The sequence below is a fragment of the Physeter macrocephalus genome, chromosome 7 (genome assembly GCF_002837175.3).
Source record: "Physeter macrocephalus isolate SW-GA chromosome 7, ASM283717v5, whole genome shotgun sequence".
Classification (NCBI taxonomy): Eukaryota; Metazoa; Chordata; class Mammalia; order Artiodactyla; family Physeteridae; genus Physeter; species Physeter macrocephalus.
Window position 1 is genome coordinate 115,079,467 of NC_041220.1, and position 25,087 is coordinate 115,104,553.

The 25,087-nt window shown below is 40.7% G+C and overlaps 2 protein-coding genes and 1 pseudogene across 4 annotated transcripts in view; all 3 read right to left on the reverse strand.

Moving 5' to 3' along the window:
• The window catches only part of ELOVL6 (ELOVL fatty acid elongase 6), a 148,941-nt gene that overhangs the window by 86,714 nt on the left and 37,140 nt on the right, over window positions 1-25,087 (reverse strand). The window lies entirely within an intron of this gene.
• On the reverse strand, window positions 8,014-8,410 carry LOC102980542 (60S ribosomal protein L34-like; annotated as a pseudogene).
• On the reverse strand, window positions 11,002-14,763 carry LOC102980247 (40S ribosomal protein S26-like). Its single transcript, XM_024119505.2, has 2 exons — window positions 13,562-14,763; window positions 11,002-11,439 (listed from the first exon to the last, which is right to left on the reverse strand). Exon 2 carries the CDS (start codon window positions 11,437-11,439, stop codon window positions 11,002-11,004), a length of 438 nt encoding a protein of 145 aa, XP_023975273.1. The 5' UTR covers window positions 13,562-14,763.

Sequence of the window (25,087 nt, forward strand, 5' to 3'; positions counted from 1 at the left end):
GGCTGGGCCCGTGAGCCATGGCCGCTGAGCCTGTGCGTCCGGAGCCTGTGCTCCGCAACGGGAGAGGCCACAACAGTGAGAGGCCCGCGTACCGCAAAAAAAAAAAAAAAAAAAAAAAAAATTGACAGGATTATTCCCAACTAGAGACAGAATTTGATTTTATACAAGCACATTAATTCTGCTTCACTGGCAAACTGGTTTTAGGTCCAAGTGGCAAAAAAAGGGATAATAATTCCTGACAAGGACAAGGAAATAAGTTTTCAGTTTTTTTCCTGAGTCAGCAGGGGGATGTAGGACACAAGTGACTTTTTAATGTGTATTTCTCTAAATATACATATAAGAAGCAAAGCCCAATGGTACTGTGGAAATCAAAACTTTAGAAAAAGAGGCAAATAAAATGAATAAAATATGACTTTAAAACTAAAAAAGGAACTAAATGAATTTCTTTTAAAATACACTGTAGCAACTATCTATTTCCATTAAAAAAAAAAAAATTAGGCCTTTTATTCCAGAGCTTAAGTGAGTTACAGTTAGGTTTTAAATTTTCGACCAATAACGCTATATACACTATAACCTAATCCCAATTTTAGGAAGTTATCATAACACTCCAAATATAAGGTACAGCCGTTTCTTTAAAGGCCAAAAACTTACAACTTACTTTTTAAAACACTCTGTATTTCCCTAGTTCATCCTTTCTAATGTCGCAAAAGATATCTTCACATCCTTACAGAACTCAGATCTCTCTGCCTGTGAAATGAAAGGCCAAAACTATATTAATATATATAAAGAAAGGGGTGGATAAAAGTTAATTTTTTAATTTACTCTTTATTAAAAAGTTACATTGAGATGGTTGATTTACGGGTAAATTTTATTTTCCACTTGTGTCTATGCAACACATATTTTAAAAGAGGATATATTTACTACTTTTTAAATTAAAAAATAAAAACAATATAAGTTTTAATTTGAGTGAGAAAAGAGAGCTAGAGATTGGGAGTGAGAATTAGAGATTGAGAAAAACCTGCTAAAGTGAAAGTCATAAACAAAAAATGTCAGATCCTAGTCTGAGTTGGGAGGGAGGAGGGCAGATTCAAAAAAGGGAGGGAGGCTTGGAATTTCCAGTAACGGCAAACCAGTAACTCAGTGTTGCCCCTTTGGTGGCTTGGGAAGCCTCTGGAAGAAGTGTTTCTATGGAAGGTGGTGGGTGATTAGATGCCAATTTTCTCCCACCTTCTAACTTGACCCCTGATAATCTGGAAAGAGTTTAAGTGGACTTGGAGGTGTTAGTCTTCTAACATCTATATGCAAGTGTACCTTTTCTGACTACGCGCTTTCACCTAGCAAATCTTCAGTGTTTCTCAATATGGTCCAATGACTACGTGCATCAGAATTGCTTGGGGTGCTTCTTATGGCTGCAGATTCCCGCCTCCCTAATCTTCTGAATCTAGAAGAGTCCTGTGGTCTGAATGCCTGTGTTCCCTTTACAATTCATGTTGAAATCCTAACCTCCATTGTGGTATGATAGGAGGTGGGGTCTGCGGGAGGTGATTAGGTCATAAGGGCAGAGATCTCCTGAATGGAATTAGTGCCCTTATAAAAGAAAGCTCAGTGCGAGGTTAAAGAGAGAACACGACCGAGAGAACACGACCGTCTAGGGAACAGGCCCTTTCCTGACACTGAATCTGCCGGTGTCTTGACCTTGGACTTTCCAGACTCCAGAATTGTGAGAAAACGTTGTTACTTAAGCGACTCAGTCTGTGGTATTTTGTTATAACAGCCTGAACAGACAAAGAACAAAAAGTAACCCTAAAAGTCTGCACTTCAATATGACTCTTACAAGACTTTTAGACTTGAGCTTGATCTACGTCAAGATCATCATGATTATTGAGCTCCCTGTCTTCAGCCACCACCATCCCTATGGGTTCTTTGATTTCCTACCTCAAAGATAACATAACTTTAAGGCACATCAAAATCAATTATATCCTACAATCAAAAAACTTCTGGCTAATATATTTACAAAAAACAATATCAGTGCAATACAACTAGCAAAGACTTTGACGAGAGGAAAACTGAAAGAAAGGAAGAGTGGCAGGCAATCTCTTGTACTCTGCGTTAAGAACAGAGACAGGACATTGCACTGTAGCTGCTCTAGGACTCAGAGGATGAGAAGGTAAGCCTACATCTCACTAAGCTTCTCAAGATTCTCATTTATATGAGCATTTAACAAACACATTAATCTAAAATTCTTTGCCCTTTAACCAGAAAACTGAAACCTAGGAACTTTTCTTCGTAAGTAATAAATAAGCTACTTCAGTTGAAAGATATACTTTTTCAGGAGTTGTCTGGAGGATGATAGTTTAGTCTGATAACAGAGATCAAAGATATTTATTTACCTCCTAATTAATAAAAATTTGCAAAGCCTTTTGGCTTACGGTGCCAAATTTTGCTGAATTTGTACTGCTAAGAGTTTATCTGGGCTAAGAGTAAGGAGAGTTCTGATTCATTCTTTCATATTGCAACTCAACAAATATTTATTGCACTGACTATGCGCAAGACATTGATGAGAGTTAACAAAATAGACACACTCCCTGGTTCCTTGGAGACTTTAAAGTCTTTAGGGGGTAATAGACAAGTGTATGGGAAAGTGGAAGAATAAGATAATAAGGAAACACTCCAATAATAGTACGGATGCACCCTCACCCAGATTTAGACAAGATGAGTAAGTGGGAATAGCATGGGCAGACACCGAAGCAAGAGGGAGAGAGCACATTCAAATAACTATAAGGAATTTAGTGTGCTTGACCTTCAGATCCCAAGAGTAGGTTTTGAGAGTTTTGAGCTGATGGTCCAAGATAGGTGGAAGCAAGATTGTGAGGGCTCTTATAGACTATGTTAAGACATTTCTTTTTAATCCTAAGAGCAGTAGGAAGCCACTGAAGCGTTTAAATGAATGAAGTCAACATGCTTTTGCTTGTGATATATAGAGGTTGCTCACTGATAAGATCAAAGCAGGAGCTTGAGTGAGTAGCACAGGTTTTAGATAAGGGCAGGGCCTGGAGCTGAAGATAAGGCAGGCGTGTGCAATGTGGATACAGGAAGTCCCCAGTCTGAACATTCTTAGTTGGGGAGTCATTTCATAGGAACTGATCACATGGTCTAATGTTCAATGTATGGGTGTATGAGGTTAGTCAGGTGATTTCTGCAAATTACTCTCACTCTACCCATCTGTGAGTATAGGGAATGCAGCAAAGTGTAATATTTCCTCATGGTTTTGGTGCTTATCGTGATCTTAGCTATAAAATTATCCTCCCTCCTGTGTCAACCAGAGGCGTGCAATAATGTCAGTTTCAGGACTAAGAAAACATTCACCCATTTTCCCAACCAACAGGGCAGAACTTGTAAAGTTCTAAGTTCCCGTGGAACACACTTATGAAGATCCAATAAGTATGTGAGTGATTACCAAGATTTTACGTTATGAACTGTATATTCATGCCTCAAAGGTAAAATAAACCTTCTTAAAGTACAGGTTTATCTTGCTCTATACAACAGATTTACTCCCAGAAAATTGTGTATACATTGTTTTAAACTAAAGTGTATTTTGAGAAAGTTTGGGGAGCGTCCCTACTGAAGAGAAATTTAATGATTACGTGTAAAGATCGAATCTTGTTATTGTATTTTATATATTTTCTCAGGTGAGGCACATCTAGACTGGATTGCTTTCACTTCTCACCACATGAGAGGAATGTCCCCAGAGTCATCACCTGGAAAGTCCCCGAGTCTCTCAAGAGATGGCACAGCACCAGGGCAAACATTATAGTAAGCGATGTGCTCCACAGATGTCCTTCGGTTGGAACCCTAGTTTCAATGGACTGGATCCTTAGGGAAGCTGTCTGAGGATGGCGGTATGACTGAACTGCCAATCACAATGCCCTTCTCCCTGGCTCCCTTCCAGCGATTGGTCTAGGGGTAGTCATGTGATAGAGTTCTGGCAATGATGCATAAGCAGAAGTGGCCAGATGGGACTTCTGGGGAACCTTGCTTGATTTAGCTGACACACCCTTTGGAGTTTTGCTCCTTTGCGCTTCTCTTTCCTGCCTTGTCACAGACTGGATGCCTGGTGGCAGCCATCTTATAGCCATGAGACAGAAAGCCAGAGGCACAGAAAGATGAAATGAGCTTGGTTTCCAGATGGCATCACTGGGCTGCTTCATCAACTCTAGATTGCATGCTCCGGACTTTTGCTGAATGAAACAAGGAAATCTCCATACTTAATTAAGGTTCTACTTGTTAATTTTTCTGTTAGTTCGCAACATACTCTTAATGAATATTCTGAATTTCTATTCAAACTTCTCTGAATACAACGTACCAAGTTCTTTGCTACTGAAATATATGGCATGCTGCAGCGATTTAATAATGTGGGTGGGAACAAGCAAGCCATTACCTCTAAAATGTAAATGTTTATATAGTGACATTTGTAGAGGTTCCTTCTACAAAAGATGCTAGGCTACCTGATCTATTGTGTTGTTACCAAAAAACAGCAGGAAAACAAATCCCAAAAACTCTCTACATCCTGCCTAGGCATTTTGGCCACAATTACTCTCACTTAGTTGAGCTTGATTGGTCAAGTATTAAAAATGACTGAGCCCTGAATGCTAAAGCAGGAGCAACACACTGGCCCAAGGGAATAACTGTCCAGAAAAACAAAAGGACAAAATGCTTTGTGGACAATTTTGGGCAAATTAAAGTTACACAATAATAAGCACTGCACAAATCGTACAAAAGCATCAGCCATCAGGGACTGGATAGCTCTCTTTAAGCAAACATGTGGGCTAAAGTTCACAACAGCTATACTTATTCAAAGGTGCAACCTGTCTGGCAGGCTCCAGGATTTTCAGGCTAGTTTATATGCACATGAATATAAATCCTTGCAGGATATCAAAGAGAGCAAAGTTACATTTGTGCACGAGTGTGTATTTATATTGGCACTTAAATGCATATAAACATCGGTAAGTACATATTTCTATTCAAGGGGATAGTTGGTGAGTTTAAAGATCACTAGAGACTTCTCACTCCCACTCGTGTATAGAAGTTCCAACTGCACAGTTTTTTACTTTCTTCATATATAAATAATCTTCTATAGTTGAGGAAGTCTCCTGAGCAATAATTTTATATTATGTGTAGGGGCTACACCTTGGACATTGAACTGAAAATGATGAAACACATAAAATATCTGCCACAATGATTTTCAAATTCCTGTAAGCCATCTGGAGCTATGCCCAGTGATTTGAATTTGCACAGAGAAAAACTGAGTTCCAGAGAGGTGAGGTCAAGTGCTCACCGAAAGAACAAGAAGAGTCATCAGGGCTGCTTAAATCTAGTTGTGTGGATTATTTAATTTGAACTGTTCAAATTGTTTATTAAAGTGTTCAGAATTGGCCACAGGACTTCCAAATCCCCAGTTCATTTTATGACATAGAGGCAAACTTTTCTCTAGAAATTAAATGGTCTTCTATAAACAGGAGGAGTATTGACAGAAGTATCAGCAACAAATCCAAGTTACTGCAGTGTATGTGAATTAAAAAATAAGCTCAAAGGCTCCAGCTGATTTGTTTACTTAAATATATTGGTTGAATACGTATACTCATAAAAATTACCTGGGGAGTCTGTTTAAAAACACCCAGAAATTCTGATTTTCTAGGTCCTATGGGGGAGGGGAGGGCCTAAGAACATGAGTGTTGACAATGGCTAAATGATTCTGACACAGGAAGGCCTGCGGGTCCCACTTTGAAAAACACTGGTCTATGCTGTTCTAGATGCCAGAGACACATATCTCAGACTGCTCAGTCTAGTGAGAGAGACAAGGAAACAACAATTTTACAATGCCTTCCAAACATTCAGAGGGATGTGATGAGGACAGAAGAAGGCATACAAAAGGAGGGCAGAAGTGAAACTAAAGTCTCTTGCAGAACGAACCAGTTTTCAAAGAGCAGAACAGCTAAAGAACAGGAGAAAAAGTGCTCAGGCAGGAAGCACGGCGGGGACAAGCATTTAGTGGGGCATGTCGGAAACTGAACAAGGAGTTTGGACCGACCAGGGCACCAGAGGAGTAAGGAATGAGGTTGGAGGATTAGGAGGTAGTATCCTGAGTGACTTTTCTACCTACATGGGATTAGTTTGAACTTTTGATCCTGAAGGCACAGGGGGCCACTGAGGGTTGAAGCAGGAGGAGCAGAGTTAGATAAAATTTTTAGAAAGCCCGCCCAGCCATGGTCACATGGAGGACACCTGGGGGAATGTAAGCTGATGGGCAGAGATGCGAGGTAACTGCAATTCTTGTCATGAGAAGAAGCCAGGACTGGTGAGGATGGATAGGCGAATGCCATTTGGAAGATGGTAACCCATCAGAGTAATCATTCCCTACGTGAATTGAAATGAATTCAGCAGAGAAGGTAGAACAGACAGGTCTTAGCAACTAATTTAATGTGGGGAGAAAGGCAAAAGGGAGAGTAGGTGGTGGTTCTCAGGTTTCTGTTTTGTCTGACCTGGTAGCTGGTGTTAGCTTTGTGGGTGGGGAGTAAAGAAGTGGTGTTCTAGGATTTACTAATAGTTAATAAGAATGTATGACTTACTGGTAGAGATCGAAAGAGACACATAGGGGCTTCCCTGGTGGTGCAGTGGTTGAGAATCCACCTGTCAGTGCAGGGGACACAGGTTTGAGCCCTGGTCCGGGAAGATCCCACATGCCACGGAGCAACCGAGCCCGTGCGCCACAACTACTAAGCCTGAGCTCTGGAGCCCACGAGCCACAACTACTGAGCCCATGTGCCACAACTACTGAGCCTGCACTCTAGAGCCCATGAACCACAACTACTGAAGCCTGTGTGCCTAGAGCCCGTGCTCTGCAACAAGAGAAGCCACCGCAATGAGAGGCCCGCTCCCGCAACTAGAGAAAGCCCGCACGCAGCAACAAAGACCCAACACAGCCAACAATAAATAAATAAATAATTTTTTTAAAAAAAAGAAAGAAAGAGACACATAGGGTGTGGGACTTAGAAATGTTGGGCTGGGCTGGTATCCAAAGATATCTATTTGGAAGTCATCCACATTTGCATGGTGATGGCTGAAGTCACAAACCTGGATGAGGTCATCCAGGGGGAATATTCTGAGGATCAGGGTAGAACCTAACTGAGGGAGGTATCACCATATAAGGGGGAGGTGAAAAACAAGCAGGAAAGAATAAGAAGAGACAACCAAAAGGAAAGAGGAAAACCAAGGCGTGTCATGGAAAAAAGGTCAAAGCAAAGAGAGGGTCGAATGTCACCAAGCAATCAAGTCAGAAAAGTGCTGATAAAGAGTGTTCCATTGTGACCTGAAGTGGCCTTTGGGCTGCCTCCTCTGTACATAGTTCATTCATTTCTTCAAATATTTACTGAAGTCCCCTGGGTGCCAGGTGCTGTACAGATAAACCTCAAGGACAGCCTCATCCTACTTGGAAAGCATAGCAAAAGCATTTCCATTTCCTTACAAATGTTACACTCTTTCAGATATGAACAGGAATTGAATTTGTATGCAAAGCACTGGGTGATATTGCACTAGGGCAAACGGGCGAAAGGAGGTGGGGTGAGGTGCTTTGGAAAGATGGGGCTTAGAGGATCACAGGAGTCTGAGATGAAAGTGGGGATGGGAAGAAAAGGTGTGGCAGCATCACCTCCTCATCCTCTGACCTTTTATTTTGTTTAACCCTTAACTCCAACGTCTGCCTGGGGAGCAAAGTCCTATGTTGAAGAGAAGCAGTTATTTCCCAATATACTCTTCTGGTAATGAAAGAAGAAAATTAAGATAAGAAAGAGTTAAACTCACCAAATTAAACTAAAATGTTTCTGGGCTCTGACTACACTTTTGAAACCTCCTCTTATAGTTATTTAGCATAGTTACTTTCTTTTTTTTTTTTTTTTTTTTAAATAGAGCAAGTCTTTTAGGGTTTTTTTTAATTACTCAAAAAAGCTTTATTTTTTTTTAAGCTTTCTGACTCTGCGTTTGTACCTTTCACACTTTGACCAGGATTTTCTGCTCCTCATTAAGGAAAGTGAGCTTGATCCTGTCACAGACCCATTTAGCACACGTGGACCCACCACAGGCCCTGCTGACATGTTTTTTCACTTTAGGTAACCTCCTAAGAACTTTAGGTCTCACAGCATGAACTTCTCAGCACACATCACATACAGATTTTGGTGCTTTTCCCAACCTTCTTGGTATAAAAGCAAGTAGTTCTACCAGGGCGCGAACCCGGTTCCCCTGCATCGGCAGGCGGACGCGCAACCACTGCGCCATCAGGGAAGCCCCAAGACAGCCTATTTTTGTTAGAGGCTATATTGCATGATAGCCTACAATGGTGTGTCAAACTCAGGACCATGTTGAACGCCTCTAAAAAGCATTCCTGGAAGGGCTTCCATTTCTTAGAATTACTCTGAAAACTTAACTTCTAAACCTCCAAAACAAGTTATTAGGAAGCCTGTTTTTATACTTTTAGAAACTTAGAACTGATACTATCCATACTGTAGCAGAGTAAAGCCTATGATTATTTCAGTTATCCATTCACTTGTTCAAGAAATACTGACTGAGTTCTTGCTAAAGATTCTAAGTGTCAAAAAAGATGAAGCCCTTGAGCTCACGAAGCCTACATTCGAGAGGCAAACAGAAACTAACTGGAGGCTCTATAGCGTATCTAAAGTGATAGCGATATGTTTTCAGGTGCAAAATTAAAGCAGCGCAAGTGGGCCAGGAGTGACAGGACTCCATCAGCTATGGTGGGCAGGGAAGGTCTCTTATATATTGAATAGAAATATATGAAAATAAAATAAATATTTGAAACAATTAGAATATATTTGACGGCACAATTGATATCTGGTTCTGACCCCCACAATATATTCCTTCCTTCAGGACTCCATCGCTGAGATCTACCAATTGTGAAACCCCATTTTAAGCACAGTGGGGAATAGGAGCATTACACCCCTTCCTGCCCTCAGAGTCTACTAACTAGTAGTGACCATCACACATGAAAGAACACGGTCAGTCGTAATAAAGTCATAAAAAGAATTGTGCTAAGAATTGTGCGGATGGAGGGATTACGAGGCTGTAAGAGATCATGACTTCTGGTAGGACTTAACACCACGGCAGGATAGGGAACAGGGGAGACTAGGAATGTGACATTCCAGAATGAAGGAACAGTGTGAAACATGGGCTAGACAGTGTTTATCCGGAGAGTGAGAATTATTCCAGTTTGGTAAATGTGTTGGACATTTGAAAGTGAGGATGAAACCAAGCAGGACCCCATGGGGCCCTCCTGGGCACAAAAGCCTTACCGGGTCCCCCATTTCTTATTTGCAGGATAAAGGCTTCAGCCTCCTAGACCTTCCCTAAGTTCCAAAGGGCAGAGCAAATGGCTATCAGTCAGGGAAATACGGAATGCAGAAACAAAGGAGGAACAATCAAGAAACTACAGTGCAACAATTAAAGCAGGATACTGGTTCTTTCTCAAGGGATATACATAACAATATCTTTGAGTTCTTCTGCAGGAACTAAGGCCTCGCCTCAGGTGGAAGACAGTAACTTCAGGCCGAGCATAAGATTCCTCGACCACCCCCGTTACCTCGCCATCAGCCAATTATTAGAAAGTCACATACCCTGCATCCCTCCCCTCAAATTTTGCCTATAAAAACTCTTCTCCCCAAAACATCAGGGAATTCAGATTTTTTGAGCACAAGCCACCTGTTCTCCTTGCTTGGCCCTGCAATAAACCTTTCTCTTTTCCAAACTGCAATGTTTGGGTTCGTTTCGCCTTACCGTGCATCGGGCACACAAACCTGCGTTCAGTAACAGTGATGTGAGAAATAAGGCAGAAGAGGAAGTTTGGGGACAGAACTGAGCAGGGCCTTGAATTCCAGGCTAAACATGTAAGGTCTTCCCTTTTTTTTTTTTTGTATTCATGAATAGACCAGGAAAATAGAACCCAGGACACTCCTTTATTATGTGGATATACAACTGGGTGAAAATGAGATAATCACCTTAAGGCTATCAAGGAAGTCACTGAAAATAATCTGAGGATGCCAAACGAATGAGATGTTTGAACTTGACCAGAGTCCAGGCAACTTAGGACTCTTCAGGCACTGTGCTAAAAACTTGATGCAGATCTCTCCTTCAATAGTCACACCAGATACAGTAGGTGTGTGTACCACCCCTACCGACAGGTAAGGAAGCTCAGCAAGGTGAAATAACTAACTTGCCCAAGGTTGCATGACTAGTAAGCAGTGGTGTTCTGGGATCAAACTGGCCTCACTCCAAAGCCAAGGTCAACATCATGGAGGCCAAAAATTGTAACCAAATTAGCAAATCTGAGGAGTCAGAAACACATGTAATGAAGCTCAATATAAGCACCGTTTAGGGTAGCAGGGTAGTAGCCCAGGGAATAAGGGAAGGCACTAAAAATTAAAAATTTATAAATGGATAAACTCAGCAGCAGATAAAGGCTTTATTGGAAAAGAAGCCAACCAGTGAAGGGACCACAGTAGAGCACTCTCTTCTCTTCCTGCCCCTTCCCCTCCTCTCCCTCCTCTTCTTGTAATCCACCTCAGTCAAGGTCACCTGGAAGAACCCTAAAGTAATCCTCCTATCCTCAGCACAGGTCTGATCCCCACCAGGCACCAGAGACAATTTAATGTTTCGAGAAGATCCTCAAAGATGAGCAAAAGGTCAACATATTAGATCTGTTTAGAATTATCAAAGGAACCAGGAAGAGAGAAAGCGGACCATAATTTGGAATGAGGTTTTCAAAGAATTAACCTCTACCTTCATTAATACCACAAGAAGAACTTCAATTAGATGTAACTCAGTAAGACTAGTTGAAACATGAATTTTTCTTCTAAACTTGGATATGGGGCTAGGATATTAATCAATATAGATTAATGATAATATGTATGATTAAATCTGGGTTCATATGAAAGATATTTATAGTGGGTTTCTTTTTTTTAAGTATAATTTCCACTTTATTGTCTTTCCAGGGAACAGTATTTCTTTAGTCTTTAAGGACTTAGCTCCTTGCATGGGCCTTGGTGGAGGTCGTGGGGCAGCAACAGCAGGTCTAAATTGGGGTGGAGGTGTTTGGTCCTTCGGGGCTTCCCGAGAACGATTCCTGGCTACCTTGCTGTGAATGGCACAACTGATGCAGTAATGCAGTTTCACATACAGCTTGGGAAGCACATAGGCGTCGAAAACACTCACTTCGGAAATGTCCCTGACGTCTGCGGCCTCTACGATGTTACGAATGATGAACTTCTTAATGGTCTTATCCTTGGGCACGCATCGGGCACAGTTGGTACAGCGAATAGGCTGCATGTGGCCGCGGCCCTTTTTGGCACGACCATTATTCCTTCTTTTCTTGGTCATCTTGGAAGCGGAGGAGAAAGAGGCTATAGTGGGTTTCTTAAAGCAGTGATCACGGAGACTGCACATTCACAGACTGAGATGTACCCAACTCAGAAAATTCAGCTCAACATATTGTCTCATAGGATTCTAGATATTTGAAATTCTAAGTGTTATTTTGGTCTCAATTTTCTATATAAGTATCTCAAATTCCCATTTCACTTTTTGACAGGTCATGAATGCCCTCAGATGTTTCCTCTGGAGCTAGGAATCCTGCATTAGGAATAGACACATAACTATAATACCTTGAGTTTCATATTTAAGTTCAATCGATTGTAAAGTTAAAGGCTGTGCTGATAGTTCTGGGTAGACTTCCCACAACAATAGGTTTGTCTTTAATAAAATGTTTGCTTCATACTGAATGCCTTATTGAAGACATTAGGAATGTGCAAGTGAAATAGGAGGAAGGAAGCCAGGCACAACCTTTAAAAGAATGACACAGCCACTGAGGATACGACATAAACTGGTTAGAACCGATTATGTCCAAGATTCAACTTCCAGTAGACCTTGAGCCTCACTATACACTCATAATACATTAGCATGCTAAATGACACACCCACAGGCACCATGATAGCTCCAAGTTTGACCACAAAAGGTCAAAAAGTGGGCAGTGGCCCAGTTCCTGGAAATCTCCACCTCTTCCCTAAAATTGTTGGAATAACCCTCCCACTATTAGCCTATCAAATTACCCAGCCCATATTTCGAGGCCTCTCACCTTCTGAGATGGCCCACACTCTGTCTATGGAATGTGTATCTCTCTAAATAAACACTTCTTACCTATCACTTTGTCTCTCACTGAGTTCTTTCCACAAGGAGACATAAAGAACCTAAGCTTCATTAAGTCTTGAGATCAGGTGTGTGATCTCAATGAAAAGACGGTGGGTTCAAGTCCCAATCTGAGTTTTGGCTGGGTTCAAGTCCCAATCTGAGTTATGTGGTTTCATAAGTAGTAATAAGGAAAGTTTGTCCTGCCATAAACAAAGCTAGGACTGATTATGTATGCCACTGACTGACAGATACACACACTCACCTAAATTAAGAGCAATCAGCACTTCCTCAAACTGAATGAAAGACTGGAGATGCAGTCTTACTCATCAGTTTGCAGCTTGGCACACGGGATCTTAGTTCCCTGACCTTGGACACCAGGGAAACCAGGGATCAAACCTGTGACCCTTGCAGTGGAAGCACAGAGTATTAAACACTGGACCACCAGGGAGGTCCTGTGAGTACTTTCTTATTTACCCAGAGTAACTAATTCTGCAGGATCTGCCAGCTACCTCTAATTACACCAGTTTCACCCAATAACCACACCGAACTCTACTCTCTGAATAGCATTCTTTTATCCTCTGACTAGCCGACTAAAGGTCAACTGTACTTTTCTGAGTTTCGTATCACCTTTGTGTTTCAGTTTCTCAAATGTTAGTTCATTTGTAAAACTGCTGTTTGAGGCTAAATTAACAAAATTAGCAGCTAAATAACAACCACACCCTGTCTATCTATACCCTAATAGAGAGCAAAGAGATAAAGCTGGGAGAGGATGGTAAAGAAAAGTTGGGAAGGGAGAAGAAACAGAGGTCTGAAAAGAACACCTTATCAGAGAAACATCTGGTCTTTTGGGATTGTCATTTAAAGAGCTGTGGAACTCACATAAATGCAGAATTACGCCCTTTCTTCCTTCTTGGCTGGAAGGCCAAGGGCTCCACGGTAATAAGTACACAGGTCAAAGTTTGGCAGGGAAAATAGTACCTTTGGAAATTTTATGGTCTGGCATTATATATAGGTCAAGAAATATAATAAAACTAATTTCTTTTTTTTCCTTAGGAGACTGGAAATCAAGAGAACTTTTGGGCTAATATAAGTAAATTTTAGTTCCTTCCAGCACTCGAATTCAGTGATTCCTTGACTCTGAGTCTGGATTAAATCTACCTTGGTTGAGTATAAACCTGGATTACTGGCTGGCTGCTTTTAGTGATTTTGCACTTTATGGCCACTTCCTCTTAAGAAGTTCACCATTGTGACTAATTTCTTTGGGGGAAGTTGGAAAGCAGAGGGCCAAGTCAATCCGAAATGGAGCAAACAAACTCACCTTCTACTACCTGGTGAGGAGGACATCTTCACTATTGTTATTGAACCAAACTCGGGTCCACTTGCTTGTGTGCAGTAAAAACAACGTACTGGCACCGGGTTGTCGTGAAGGAAAGTGCAGCGTTTACTGTAAGGTGCCAGACGACGAGTCCAGGACAGCCAGCGCTCAAAAAGCCCGAGCTCCCCCGTAGCTTTCAGCAAAGCACTTTTAAAGGCAAGGTGTGGGAGGAGCGTCCCAGGGTAAGCGATCAGCTGATCAGCACAGTTCTCTGATTGGTTGATGGTGAGGTAACAGGCGGTGTCACAAGGGTTAATAACATCAATCCTTAGGCGCCAGTAGGTTTGGGGGCTACGTGCTCACGGTCATCAAGTAGTTAATTTCTTTCACTTGGTGGTGGTTTTAGCATCTGTAAAACAACTCAGGAAATGTGCCTCAGATACTATTATCTAGGTACTTCAGAGCGGAGCCGAAGCAGAGGGTATGGGGGCGGGATCTGTCCCAGGAAGGCCCCATAGGGTCCTGCTCGGTTACACTATGAAGCATTAGCATCTTCCAAGGTTTTAGAAGATATTTTGACGTTACTGGAGATCTTCTTATATCCATGTCAGTTAAGCTATGCTTCTAGTAAGTCTATCTAAATTTAAAAGGCAAAAGCTGATAGTCACTATTAATAGATGTCTCTTATTTATTAATAGCATCTATTTTTAACCATATAATAATAATAATAGTAATGACACCATAAATTTATTTGGCACTTTGCAATTCACAAAACACTTTTACTAACATTGCATAGATTCCTGCGCAACCCACTCTGAGACAATAACAAAATTGTGGAAACAACTGTTGGCAATGGGCTCACAGATGCCTGGAATTCCCAGGCAGCCAGCTGCATGTGTTCCCCATTTCATTAATTTCAAAATAACAAGACCATGCAGATTCATTTATATATTATGGCAGATTTTAACTGTATGTCATGTATCCTCTACCTTGTTCCTATGAGATAAAACGATTGCCTTTTACAGTTAAGAAAATGGAGGCTCTTCAAGGCTCTTAAGAAAAGAAGTTACTAATAAATGACTGAAAAATAGCAGACCTATGATTAGAGTGAGTCCAATTCTTTCCTCCGTCCCACAGCTTCTGCCAAGTCATTATAGAAATGCACGGAGAGATTCTTATCCCTTGTTGCTTGGGTTTCTCAAGAGTGGTAACCCATTTTAGTAACACAGCATGCTCTGTAATTTACTCCTGACAAAGCTACTACTAGAAATTTGCTAGTAACTTTCAATTTGGTAAAACATGACTAATAAAAAGCAATCAAAGAGCAGCCTTCTCTTTCTTTACAGCCACATGGTGGCAAAGCAAGCTAGTTATATGTTTGTGGATTTGTGTCAATGATATATACAGCTCATTAATTCCACAAATACTTATTGGACACCTATTATCTGCCAGCCCCTATGTGAAGCGCTGGGTGCACAGTACTGAAAAAGATGGTCACTACCACGAGCCTCACAGAGCTTGTTCTGTTGAATTGGGGAGAGACAGATGCTAATCCACAGATAAACAAAAATAACTCACTATGGTGTGAATTGAAAGAAAACAAAAGAATACTGGGAGAGACAATGTTTAGAGGTGGGAAGCTCTTCTAGATGGAGAATGAGAATATCTCAGTAGAGCTGGCACATCAATTGGGATCACAAAAATGAGGAAGAGCTGGCCTTTGAGAAGAATGGAAGGACGTTCCAGGGAGAAGGAAATGCATACTGGAAAGTCTGAAAACTGGAGTTTAGTTCGTGTAAGCAGCTGAGAAACGATCATTGTGTGGGTAGGACCAGGCAGGGTGGGGGACGGTTTGAGATAAGGATGAAGTCCTACCCTGCTCTTCAGTCCTTCACACTGCCTCGAGGCACCTGATCCACAACCATCTGCCTTCAATCAACTACACTTAAACAACTGCCTTGTAATCCAGAAACTATCACAGATTAAGCAGATAAAGCTAAAAATAATATCAATAGATTACCTAAACCAGGGATGCAAGTTTCCATCTTTTTAATGAAGGTTTGCATCAAGTTAAATCATTAATTATAGATACTGACATAGATACGTGGATGGATAGGTACAGATACATATCTCTAGTATTCTAGAAAAAAGCATTATCTCTCAAGGTGAGAGGGTAGGGAAACCTTAACTTGTAAATTTTAAGGAAAAAAGTGAGATTATGGGACTTCTTTTTGTGTGTATTTTTTAAATTAAGAAAATAAACAACAAAATGAAAAAATCCTTTTGTTTTTATGAAAGCCTGGTTTTAAGAATTTCAGCTTGTTAAATTTAGGAAGCTTAAAAAAAAAAATCAAATTCAAGACTGTTCTCTGGACCTGAGCCTAATGCATTTTCATTTGAATGAGAACTGAATATACATTTTTATCCCCTTGGGGCTCTGGGCTGTCAATATTTTACTTTTCAGAGATGGGCAGACACCTATAGATAATCATGGTGACCTTGGGTAACATTTTCCCTTATTTAAATCTGTCTTCTTTCCAAAGTACTTTTTGCCTGTTAAACATGATTTTTTGGGGGGGGGGAGGGCGGGGCCGTGCGGCTCACAGATATGTTTCTAGAAAACAACGAAGCACATAAAATTTTTCCTTTTGCACTGATGCATCATCTGGACCTTTTCTCTTATATGTCTACTCTTTTGTCTCTTTTTGGAAGTGATTTGGAAGCAGAGAATGGCTAGATAGTTGACCCAACTCTTTCTATTAACGGAGTGTTTTAACTTAGGATTTTTAAGTGGAAGTGAACTTTGTCTAAGATTTTTTTCAGCTTCTTTAACTCTGGCCCCCTTCCCTAGTCACCTTCGGCTAAACCTATCGTTCGGCAGGTAACAATCTCTTAACATAACTGCAACATTCTCTAGTGTGGCTGAATTTTCATAGCAAAGAATCTCAGAATTTATCAATTGGTTACAAACTGTTTTGTCATACCTAAGTGTTTGATAGGGCTTTGTCCTGTCCCTTCCCTTCTGTGACAGAATACCTTACACAACCTGCCCCGTCATGTTAAGCACACTTGGGGTTTGGGACAGCCCCATTTGCTTGGCATCCCTATACTCCTAGCATGTGGTAATTAGCTGTGACTCCCCTAATCCCTGGCTGCCGTAGATGCGGCTGACTCACTTGCTCTTTCACTCAGTGAGTGCTTTCCCCACGTCCTTAATTCCCCACGCCATTCTGGAGACAGGGCTAGCATGTTTCTATAAGCCCCAAACTTGATTTTGCCTTTCACAGAAAGGTGGAGAAGTTGGGTGTTCCCCGCCCCGCCCCCTTTTCCTTTCGATAGGAAGATAAAGCCAGAGGAAGCCTGTACTGTCTTTATTTCTGCAATTACAATGATCAGCTGCTTCTCGCTCCTCGCTTCTAAGTTTTTGTGCGCTCAAGTATCAAATCCCAACCAATCTCTACCACTTACTCTGCTAAAGAGAACAAACGTCGACTCTGAGGGTCTAGTTCTTTTTAATTGTTTTTGGATCATCTTTTGCCTTCAATTCTCAGCACTTTTTACTTGCAACAAAGAGACAATATTTTTGTGTGTGTGAATTCTTAAGGTTATCAACAGCTACCCAAAGTCTTAGCAATATCTGAATGATACCGATCAAGTTCGTATTGCCCAAGTGCCTTCAGTGACTACTTGTTAACTGCAGCCAAGGGTAATATTTTTTAATGAATATCTTAAAGTCTTCAAGAAGTACCTAAGGTTTAAAAAACCACGAATAATACTGTGCATAAAGATCACCTCTTGGACAACCAAAAAAATACCACAGTAAGCTCTTCCAGAATGACTTGTTTTTCTAATGTTTCTTAGGTAACCTCTTTTATTATGATCTTAACAACTAGCAGGTAAAGGGACATTTAACAAAAACTTATCGAGCGTGTATAACAGCAATATCCTGCTCTTGGCCCGAAGAAGAAGGCAAAGCCTTAGGCTCTTTTTCTGCAAATGGTTTTCAACCAGTTGAAGAGCTTACAATTTAGACTGAACAAAATATTGACTTAAATAAGTTCTGTTATCCCAAAATTTACAGACTGTTAAAATGTTTGCTTTTTTTTACAGCTCACCACCGCTATTGAAATTTCTCATTCACTCATTCTCATACCTCTTGGTTCTGGAAAAACTCAGTCCATGGGAACTGATTCACCCTGAGGCACGAATGAATGACTGACAGTTCTCATTTTTACTTCTTACTTTAAAAAAATTTTTTTTAATAATTTTACTTTATTTGGCTGCACTGCGGGGCATGCGGGATCTTTTAGTTCCCTAACCAGGGATTGAACCTGTGTACCTTGCGTTGGGAGTGTGGAGTCTTAACCACTGGACTGCCAGGGAAGTCCCTCATTTTTAATTCTTGAAAGCTGCATGGTTCTAAGCCCTGGGGGCATATTAGAATCAACTAGAGAGCTTTAAAAAAATACAGTATTTGAGAACTGCCTCCTAGAGAATCTGATTTGTCTGGTGTAAGGGACATTGGTATTTTGAAAAAGCTGCCCAGGTAACTCTAATATTCAGCCCCAGCACATATGAAGGATACTCACAATGCACCTGAAGAATACAACAGAAACAGCATTTCCCTGGGACCACCTACTCAGAAAAGTGTCTATCAGATAATCAGAAGGAGGGCGGTAGAGGGAGTGGAAGATCTGAAGAAGCACTACTGATAATTTCCCATGTGGAGGGCATTGGTCCTTATCTGGAGAGCCACTCTGATCCTTGCAGAAGTATTTGAATTCTACTAGTATAGTATTAATTCATGTTTTATTAGTCTATTAGTTTATTACATTGAAACAGAATGACTAGCATACATTTAGATAGCATAGTCCTGCTGTAGTAGCTACACTTCCCAGCATCTGATCGTCTTCCTTTTGTCCACTTCTGAACTAGCAACATGCCCCCAAATGGCCCACATTTTTTTACAGTGGTTCAACTACCAGCAACAGCAGCAGTGGCAAGAGGGCTGGGAAAGTGCCCTGTAAGCCACGATTGTCACCTGCCCGTGTCTGTCCCCTTATTACTGGTGGTACTATGGTCTCTTTCCAGCTTTTGTCAAATGTCAATGCCCTTTGTGTTCCATAGTCCAGTGGAGTTGGCAGACAACCAAAATGGAAACTTGATAAGATTAGAGAAGCACTTTCCTCTTTCCTCATTGGTGGGATGGCTTTTTTGTCATACAGATATCACAAGATGACTGATTCTGGAATGAGATCTCTTCTCTCTAATAGAAATAGAAATAGAAATAACTTCTCATGTTCAAAAGGATACTTCCTGCTTGAATTCTATAAAGAGGTATTATCATTCCCATACTGACAGCTTTACTTAAAAAAACTTTTAAATCACAAAATAAGTTATCATGTCCCCAGAATTACTATTTCTGCTATGGCAAGTGGGGAATGCACTTCTCAGTGGGTTGTGACATAGTATTACAGAGCTGGCTACACTCACTTACCTGGGAAGTATTTCATCCCCAGAGAATGAGTAAGTTGTTGTATGCAAATAGTTTAGACTGTTAGTTTAACTACTTTCTGCAAATTTCTTGCATGCGTGTTGTATTTTTTTTTTTTATTTGTTTATTTATTTTAGGCTGGGTTCGGTTTTCATTCAGGTGCCCGGGCTTCTCATTGTGGTGGCTTCTCTTGTTGCAGAGCACGGGCTCCAGAGCACAGACTCAGTAGTTGTGGCTCACGGGCTTAGTTGCTCCGCGGCAAATGGGATTTTCCTAGACTAGGGCTCGAACCCGTGTCCCCTACATTGGCAGGCGGATTCTTAAACACTGCGCCACCAGGGAAGTCCCCGTGTTGTATTTTTTAAAAAAACTTATCACTGAGTGAAATGTGCTCCCACTTTATCATATTGATGTTATCATATTAGTTTACAGATGAGGAAATGGGCTTGGAGCACAGAAGACCCAAGTAAATTGTAGCAGATGGTGCTGGAACTTGTCACATGCTTCACTGTTGAGTTACCCTCTTCTTACTATTTCCCAGGCCTGTGTTTAACAGCATTGGAACTAGACTTCAAAAATCAAAATGCTTCTGATGCCCATGTGTATGTGTTAAGAGTATTAACTGCATTCCTTATTTTATACTCCTGGTAAAATTGCCTGTATTTTTTTGTTTTTTCTTTTTAACAAAGTCCTCTGTCATGCACACTGTGAGAATACAGTAGTCTCCCCTTATCTGTGGTTTCACTTTCCACAGTTTCAGTTAACTGTGGTCAAAATATGGTTTTTCACAAAAATATTACGTAGAAAATTCCAGAAATAGACAATTCAGAAGTTTTAAGTTGTGTGCACCATTCTGGTTAGTGTGATGGCATTTCAGCGCCATCCTGGTCCACTTTGCTCTGAATCACCACCATCCACTTGGTCCGCTCCTGACATCCAACATCATGGTCATGGCTCCAGGGTCCAGGATCACCCGAAGCAGATACTCCTCCTTCTGACCTACTGTCAGAAGGTCAATACTGTAGTAGCCCAGGGCTACCCTACAATGCCTATATCATTCACTTCACTTCATCTCATCAAGTAGGGATTTTATCATCTCACATCACCACAAAGGGTGAGCACAGTACATTAAGATATTTGTGAGAGAGAGACCACATTGACATAACTTCTGTTACAGTATATTGTTATAACTGTTCTATTTTATTATTAGTCATTCTTGTAAATCTCTTAGTGTGCCTAATTTAGAGATTAAACTCTATCATAGGTATGTGTGTATAAGAAAAAACATAGTATATAGAGAGTTTGGTACTTTCTGCATTTTCAGGCATCTACTTGGAGCTTGGAACCTACCCCCTGCAGATGAGGTGGGACCACTGTAATTTTCCCACAAATGTGGCAGCACGTGATTGACATTCCATTTCCCTCGAGAACTGGAACTTGAAAATGCATAAGACACATGAGTGGGTGGTCTGATGTCTGACTGCTGGCCCGTCTTCCAGCTGCAGAAATGTCATTGGTTTCTGGGATCTTTGCAGTCCAAGAACTTCATCTTGGACATCCTGCCCTTCACTAACTGTTAGTAATGTCTTGGGTTATAGGAATTTGCCTGACCTGTTAAACAGGATTTAACAGGGTTAATCTTGCTCCCATTCTAAGTAGAATTTATGAACATTGCTTACATTCCCATCTATGCCTGTCTAAACTGTGGAATTACTGTCATTTGATGTAATCAGTCTACTCATTTGGTCTGCCTAAGAAATTTTTGGACACATAGTGAAATGAGTTAATAACCAGGGAGTTCAAATCTCCAACAGTAAGAATGAACCCTTGTTCTCTTTATAATCAAACTGGTCCTTCCTCCTTCACGTAGATCATGGCATTTTTCTCACTCATACTGAACAGGTAAAAGACATAATTACTGACTTCTAGTTAATTCCTTTGTTTTTTTTTTTTTTTTGAAGTTTTTTTTTTGATGTGGACCATTTTTAAAGTCTTTATTGAATTTATTACAATGTTGCTCTTGTTTTATGTTTGGTTTTTTGGCCGCAAGGCATGTGGGATCCTAGGCTCCCCGAGTAGGGATCGAACCCGCACCCGCTACACTGGAAGGCAAAGTCTTAACCCCCGGACTGCCAGGGAAGTCCCTAATTCCTTTTCATATCACTTGACTGGGAGCTTTTTGGTTGTGTAGCCATTTTTTCCAGTTATCACCAATACTACAGCATATGAATTCTTCAATATAACTATTGTGGTTTTACCTTTTGAAAAGGTTATTAATTATACCAATGCTAAATCTTCTAAAAAATATTATCAATATTATGACTTGCTGATTCTCCTTCATACACATTCCCCTCCTCTTACACAGAATGGCTTATCCCTTTGTCAAGTTCCTAGACCCTTAAATCTACCAGTTAAAAGCTAATTAATAACTTATCTCTGTACTATGTACCTAGCAAGTCAATAGTTATTGTAGGCTGGACCACAGTATTGTGTGAGGAATATCAAACTCCTAATCCCAGGATCTGATGAGGATACTTCATTAAAAAACAAAACTAACAACCTCATTTGACATTGCTAGACATGGCATATCTCATCAATGTCAGCTCAAATAAATAGAAGTGAGATTTTCATGCAAACTAGACTCCAGTGCTGTTTTTCATTTATCTTTACAATAAAATTTTTTCTATAAATATAATACAATATAATACATTATGCAGTATAATATATTGTATTATATAATACAAGTTTTCCAATTATTTCATTAGTTCAATTATTCTTTAATGGCAGTCCTGAATCTGTGGATAAGGTCAAAATATTTAACGCTCTGATTTCATATTTTGCATTTATAGAGTAAATTCAAACCAAGTTCAGAAGAAAGGGGTTAGGTTGTATAGAAATAACCCATCCCAAGAAATCTCAGCCATTTTGTAGGATGACTAAGAGCTTTGCTACTCAAAGGGTAGTGACAACCAGCATCCCCAGAGCCATCTAAGATTAAGAATCTATATTTCTACAGACTGACTTCCTGAAAAAGGGTTCACTTTGATCAGGATTCCTTAGGCGATTTGGATGCGCATTAAAGTTTGAACAACACTGTGTTAGAAAATTTAGTTTTCCATCAAGAAAACAACAATAACAACAGGAACATAAGGTAAATGACTTTCATAGCACAGGAAGAGTGGTCTTGAAGTAAATTTGGCAAGAGACTGACATAGCAACTTCAAGGCAAAAAAATACTTAATCTGTCATATAGGGGCATTCTCCGTGATCTGCTGGATACTAATAGTAATACACAGTATGTCAGTTTCTATTACAGGTGAAATAACCCACAGAACGAGGTAGTTCCCTGCATTTTGATTCCAGCCCAATCCATAATCCCTATGGATTATTTACAAGAAATGGAGAGCCACAGGGAGTAGTTATGGATATTTCAGATACTGGAAAGGCAATCTTCCACTGTAAATTAATAAACTTGGCACGATGCTTACAGCATATACCTACAATATTTTACTGGCTTTAAAATCATACATACTTAGCCCATTTCAAATTTTTTTTTTTTTTTTTTTTTTTTGTGGTACTTGGGCCTCTCACTGTTGTGGCCTCTCCCGTTGTGGAGCACAGGCTCAGCGGCCATGGCTCACGGGCCCAGCCGCTCCGCGGCATGTGGGATCCTCCCGGACCGGGGCACGAACCCGTGTCCCCTGCATCGGCAGGCGGACTCTCAACCACTGCGCCACCAGGGAAGCCCCATTTCCAATTTTTTGATGACGAACATGAACATTTTATATTAATACCCTTTTTTCCCCAAGAGAACCGTATTAACCATCAGTGGGGTGATGAGCCCCTGAGAGTACAGATGACTTAAGAGGCCCTTCCTCAGCAGTCAGGTGTGGCACTGGTCCCTCCAACCTTCCACTGTTCCTAATCTGCAGAAAGGATCTTAATGACATATAATGAGCCAGGATGGATGCAGTTAGTGTCACCCCACTTGGTTGTTCCCAGGAGTGACCATCGCCAACAAAAACACAATTTGCAGCTAAGTCTTTAAACAGATTCTCCTTGCTTTGAAGGACTGAACTAATTCCAAATGGAACAACTGCAATCACTACAAGAGGACGTCTGCCAAGAAATACATCGGTAAAGATGGAAGTTCCAGCACTTCAAAAGAGCTAATTTTAGAAGCCAGAACCCATCAATTGTTGAAACCTTTCTTATCTTGTCATCAGGCAGTCGCCTCTCTCCTTTTGGTCTGACTTGCTCTGTCACTTTCAACACAAGCTCCCAGGAGTGTGTTAAAATCCTCATCCTAGAAGGCTGGGGTTCATGCCAGCTGCAGGAGGAATTTGGTTGCGTTGTGTGGGGGAGGGTGTCAAGGTGGAGGGGAAAGATGTGATTGGGCAGCAGACCAGGCAGACAGAAGAACAGGGAAGAGACAGAAGAAAGCTGTGCAGGGTGGTTCCAACTAGACTCCAGTGCTATTTTCCATTTATCTTTACATTTTTTCTATAAATATATATTATATTATCCTATTCTATATTATATTATTTATACACAAGATATAATACAAGTCTCCCAATTACTTCGTTAGTTCAATTATTCTTTAATGGTACTCCTGAATCTGTGGATAAGGTAAAAAAATGTCACACTCTGATTTCATGTTTTGTACTTATAGAGTAAATGCAAACCAGGTTCAGAAGGAAAGAGTTCTGTTTAGACCTAGGTAGAGAAATAATCCATCCCCCCACATAAAGAGGGAACAAAGAGGGAAAACAAAACCGATCAAGAAAGGATCGTTTCCCAGCTACTCATTACCTACGCCCACTCCGCAAGGTGAGAAACTCAAATATACAGGATATCCAGGTAGAGGGAATCCTGGCCGGCAGCCACCTACTCAGACACTGATGAGAAAGATGTCACCAAGACCATTCCCAAGCTGAGCAGTTTACCATAGTAAAGGCTTCTGATTTGGTTCTAGAAAAGAGGTGAATCAGTCTATCCACGTCTGTGATCACAAATCAGGACAAAGATGAGACAGAAAAAGACAATTACTAGAAACAGAAAAAGATTTTGGAATAAAACAGATATGGGTTTGAATTCTATCTGGACCACCTTCTGCTATTTCCCTGTTAAAGTATCTTCCTAAGACTAGACATTTACCTGCCTGCATAGAAAAATTTCCACTTAGAAAAGACCTGTTATAAGCAGAAAAAACATGTTATAAGCATCCCCAAATTGATAAATGAATGTGTTCCCTATAGATTTTAGAGAGTTTAATACCTTCCTAATCATATTCTTAGTTGAATTCTTACTTTTTTCTTTAAACCAAGCACATAATGAAGCCAGTGAGCAATTGTGTTGTTAAAAAGTAAAAATCTGGGCTTCCCTGGTGGCGCAGTGGTTGAGAGTCCGCCTGCCGATGCAGGGGACACGGGTTCGTGCCCCGGTCCGGGAAGATCCCACATGCCGCGGAGCAGCTGGGCCCGTGAGCCATGGCCGCTGAGCCTGCGCGTCCGGAGCCTGGGCTCCGCAATGGGAGAGGCCACAACAGTGAGAGGCCCGCGTACCGCAAAAAAAAAAAAAAAAAAAAAAAAAAGTAAAAATCTGAGTGGAAACTGTTTCTTCTTTTCTGCGTTATATTCCATACACTTCCAAAATAACCCTGAATATACATGCATTCAAGTTCATACAACATTCTCATTGCCTGAATTGCCAAACTTAAACATACAGGCAGCAAAAATTAAACTCATAAATTTTGTGTTCTTTGCTTATATAGATTGATCTAGATTTGTTTTTGATGATTCTCCATAAATATCCAAACATACTGGCAGTTTCCATATTAATGTATGTCACTATATTGTCTGGCAAAAGGAAATCTCTTACTCATCACCCATCAATAGCCAATTTCTAAAAACTGATGATTTCTCAACAATAAGGAAAGTTAAGCAAATATTTTCAAAAGTCCTCCAATTTGTATTTTAAAAAGCTAGGGCTTCCCTGGTGGCGCAGTGGTTGAGAGTCCGCCTGCCGATGCAGGG

Coding starts and splice junctions, on each gene's coding strand:
- LOC102980247 (XM_024119505.2), bottom strand. CDS start 11,439: ATGACCAAGAAAAGAAGGAATAATGGTCGTGCCAAAAAGGGCCGCGGC.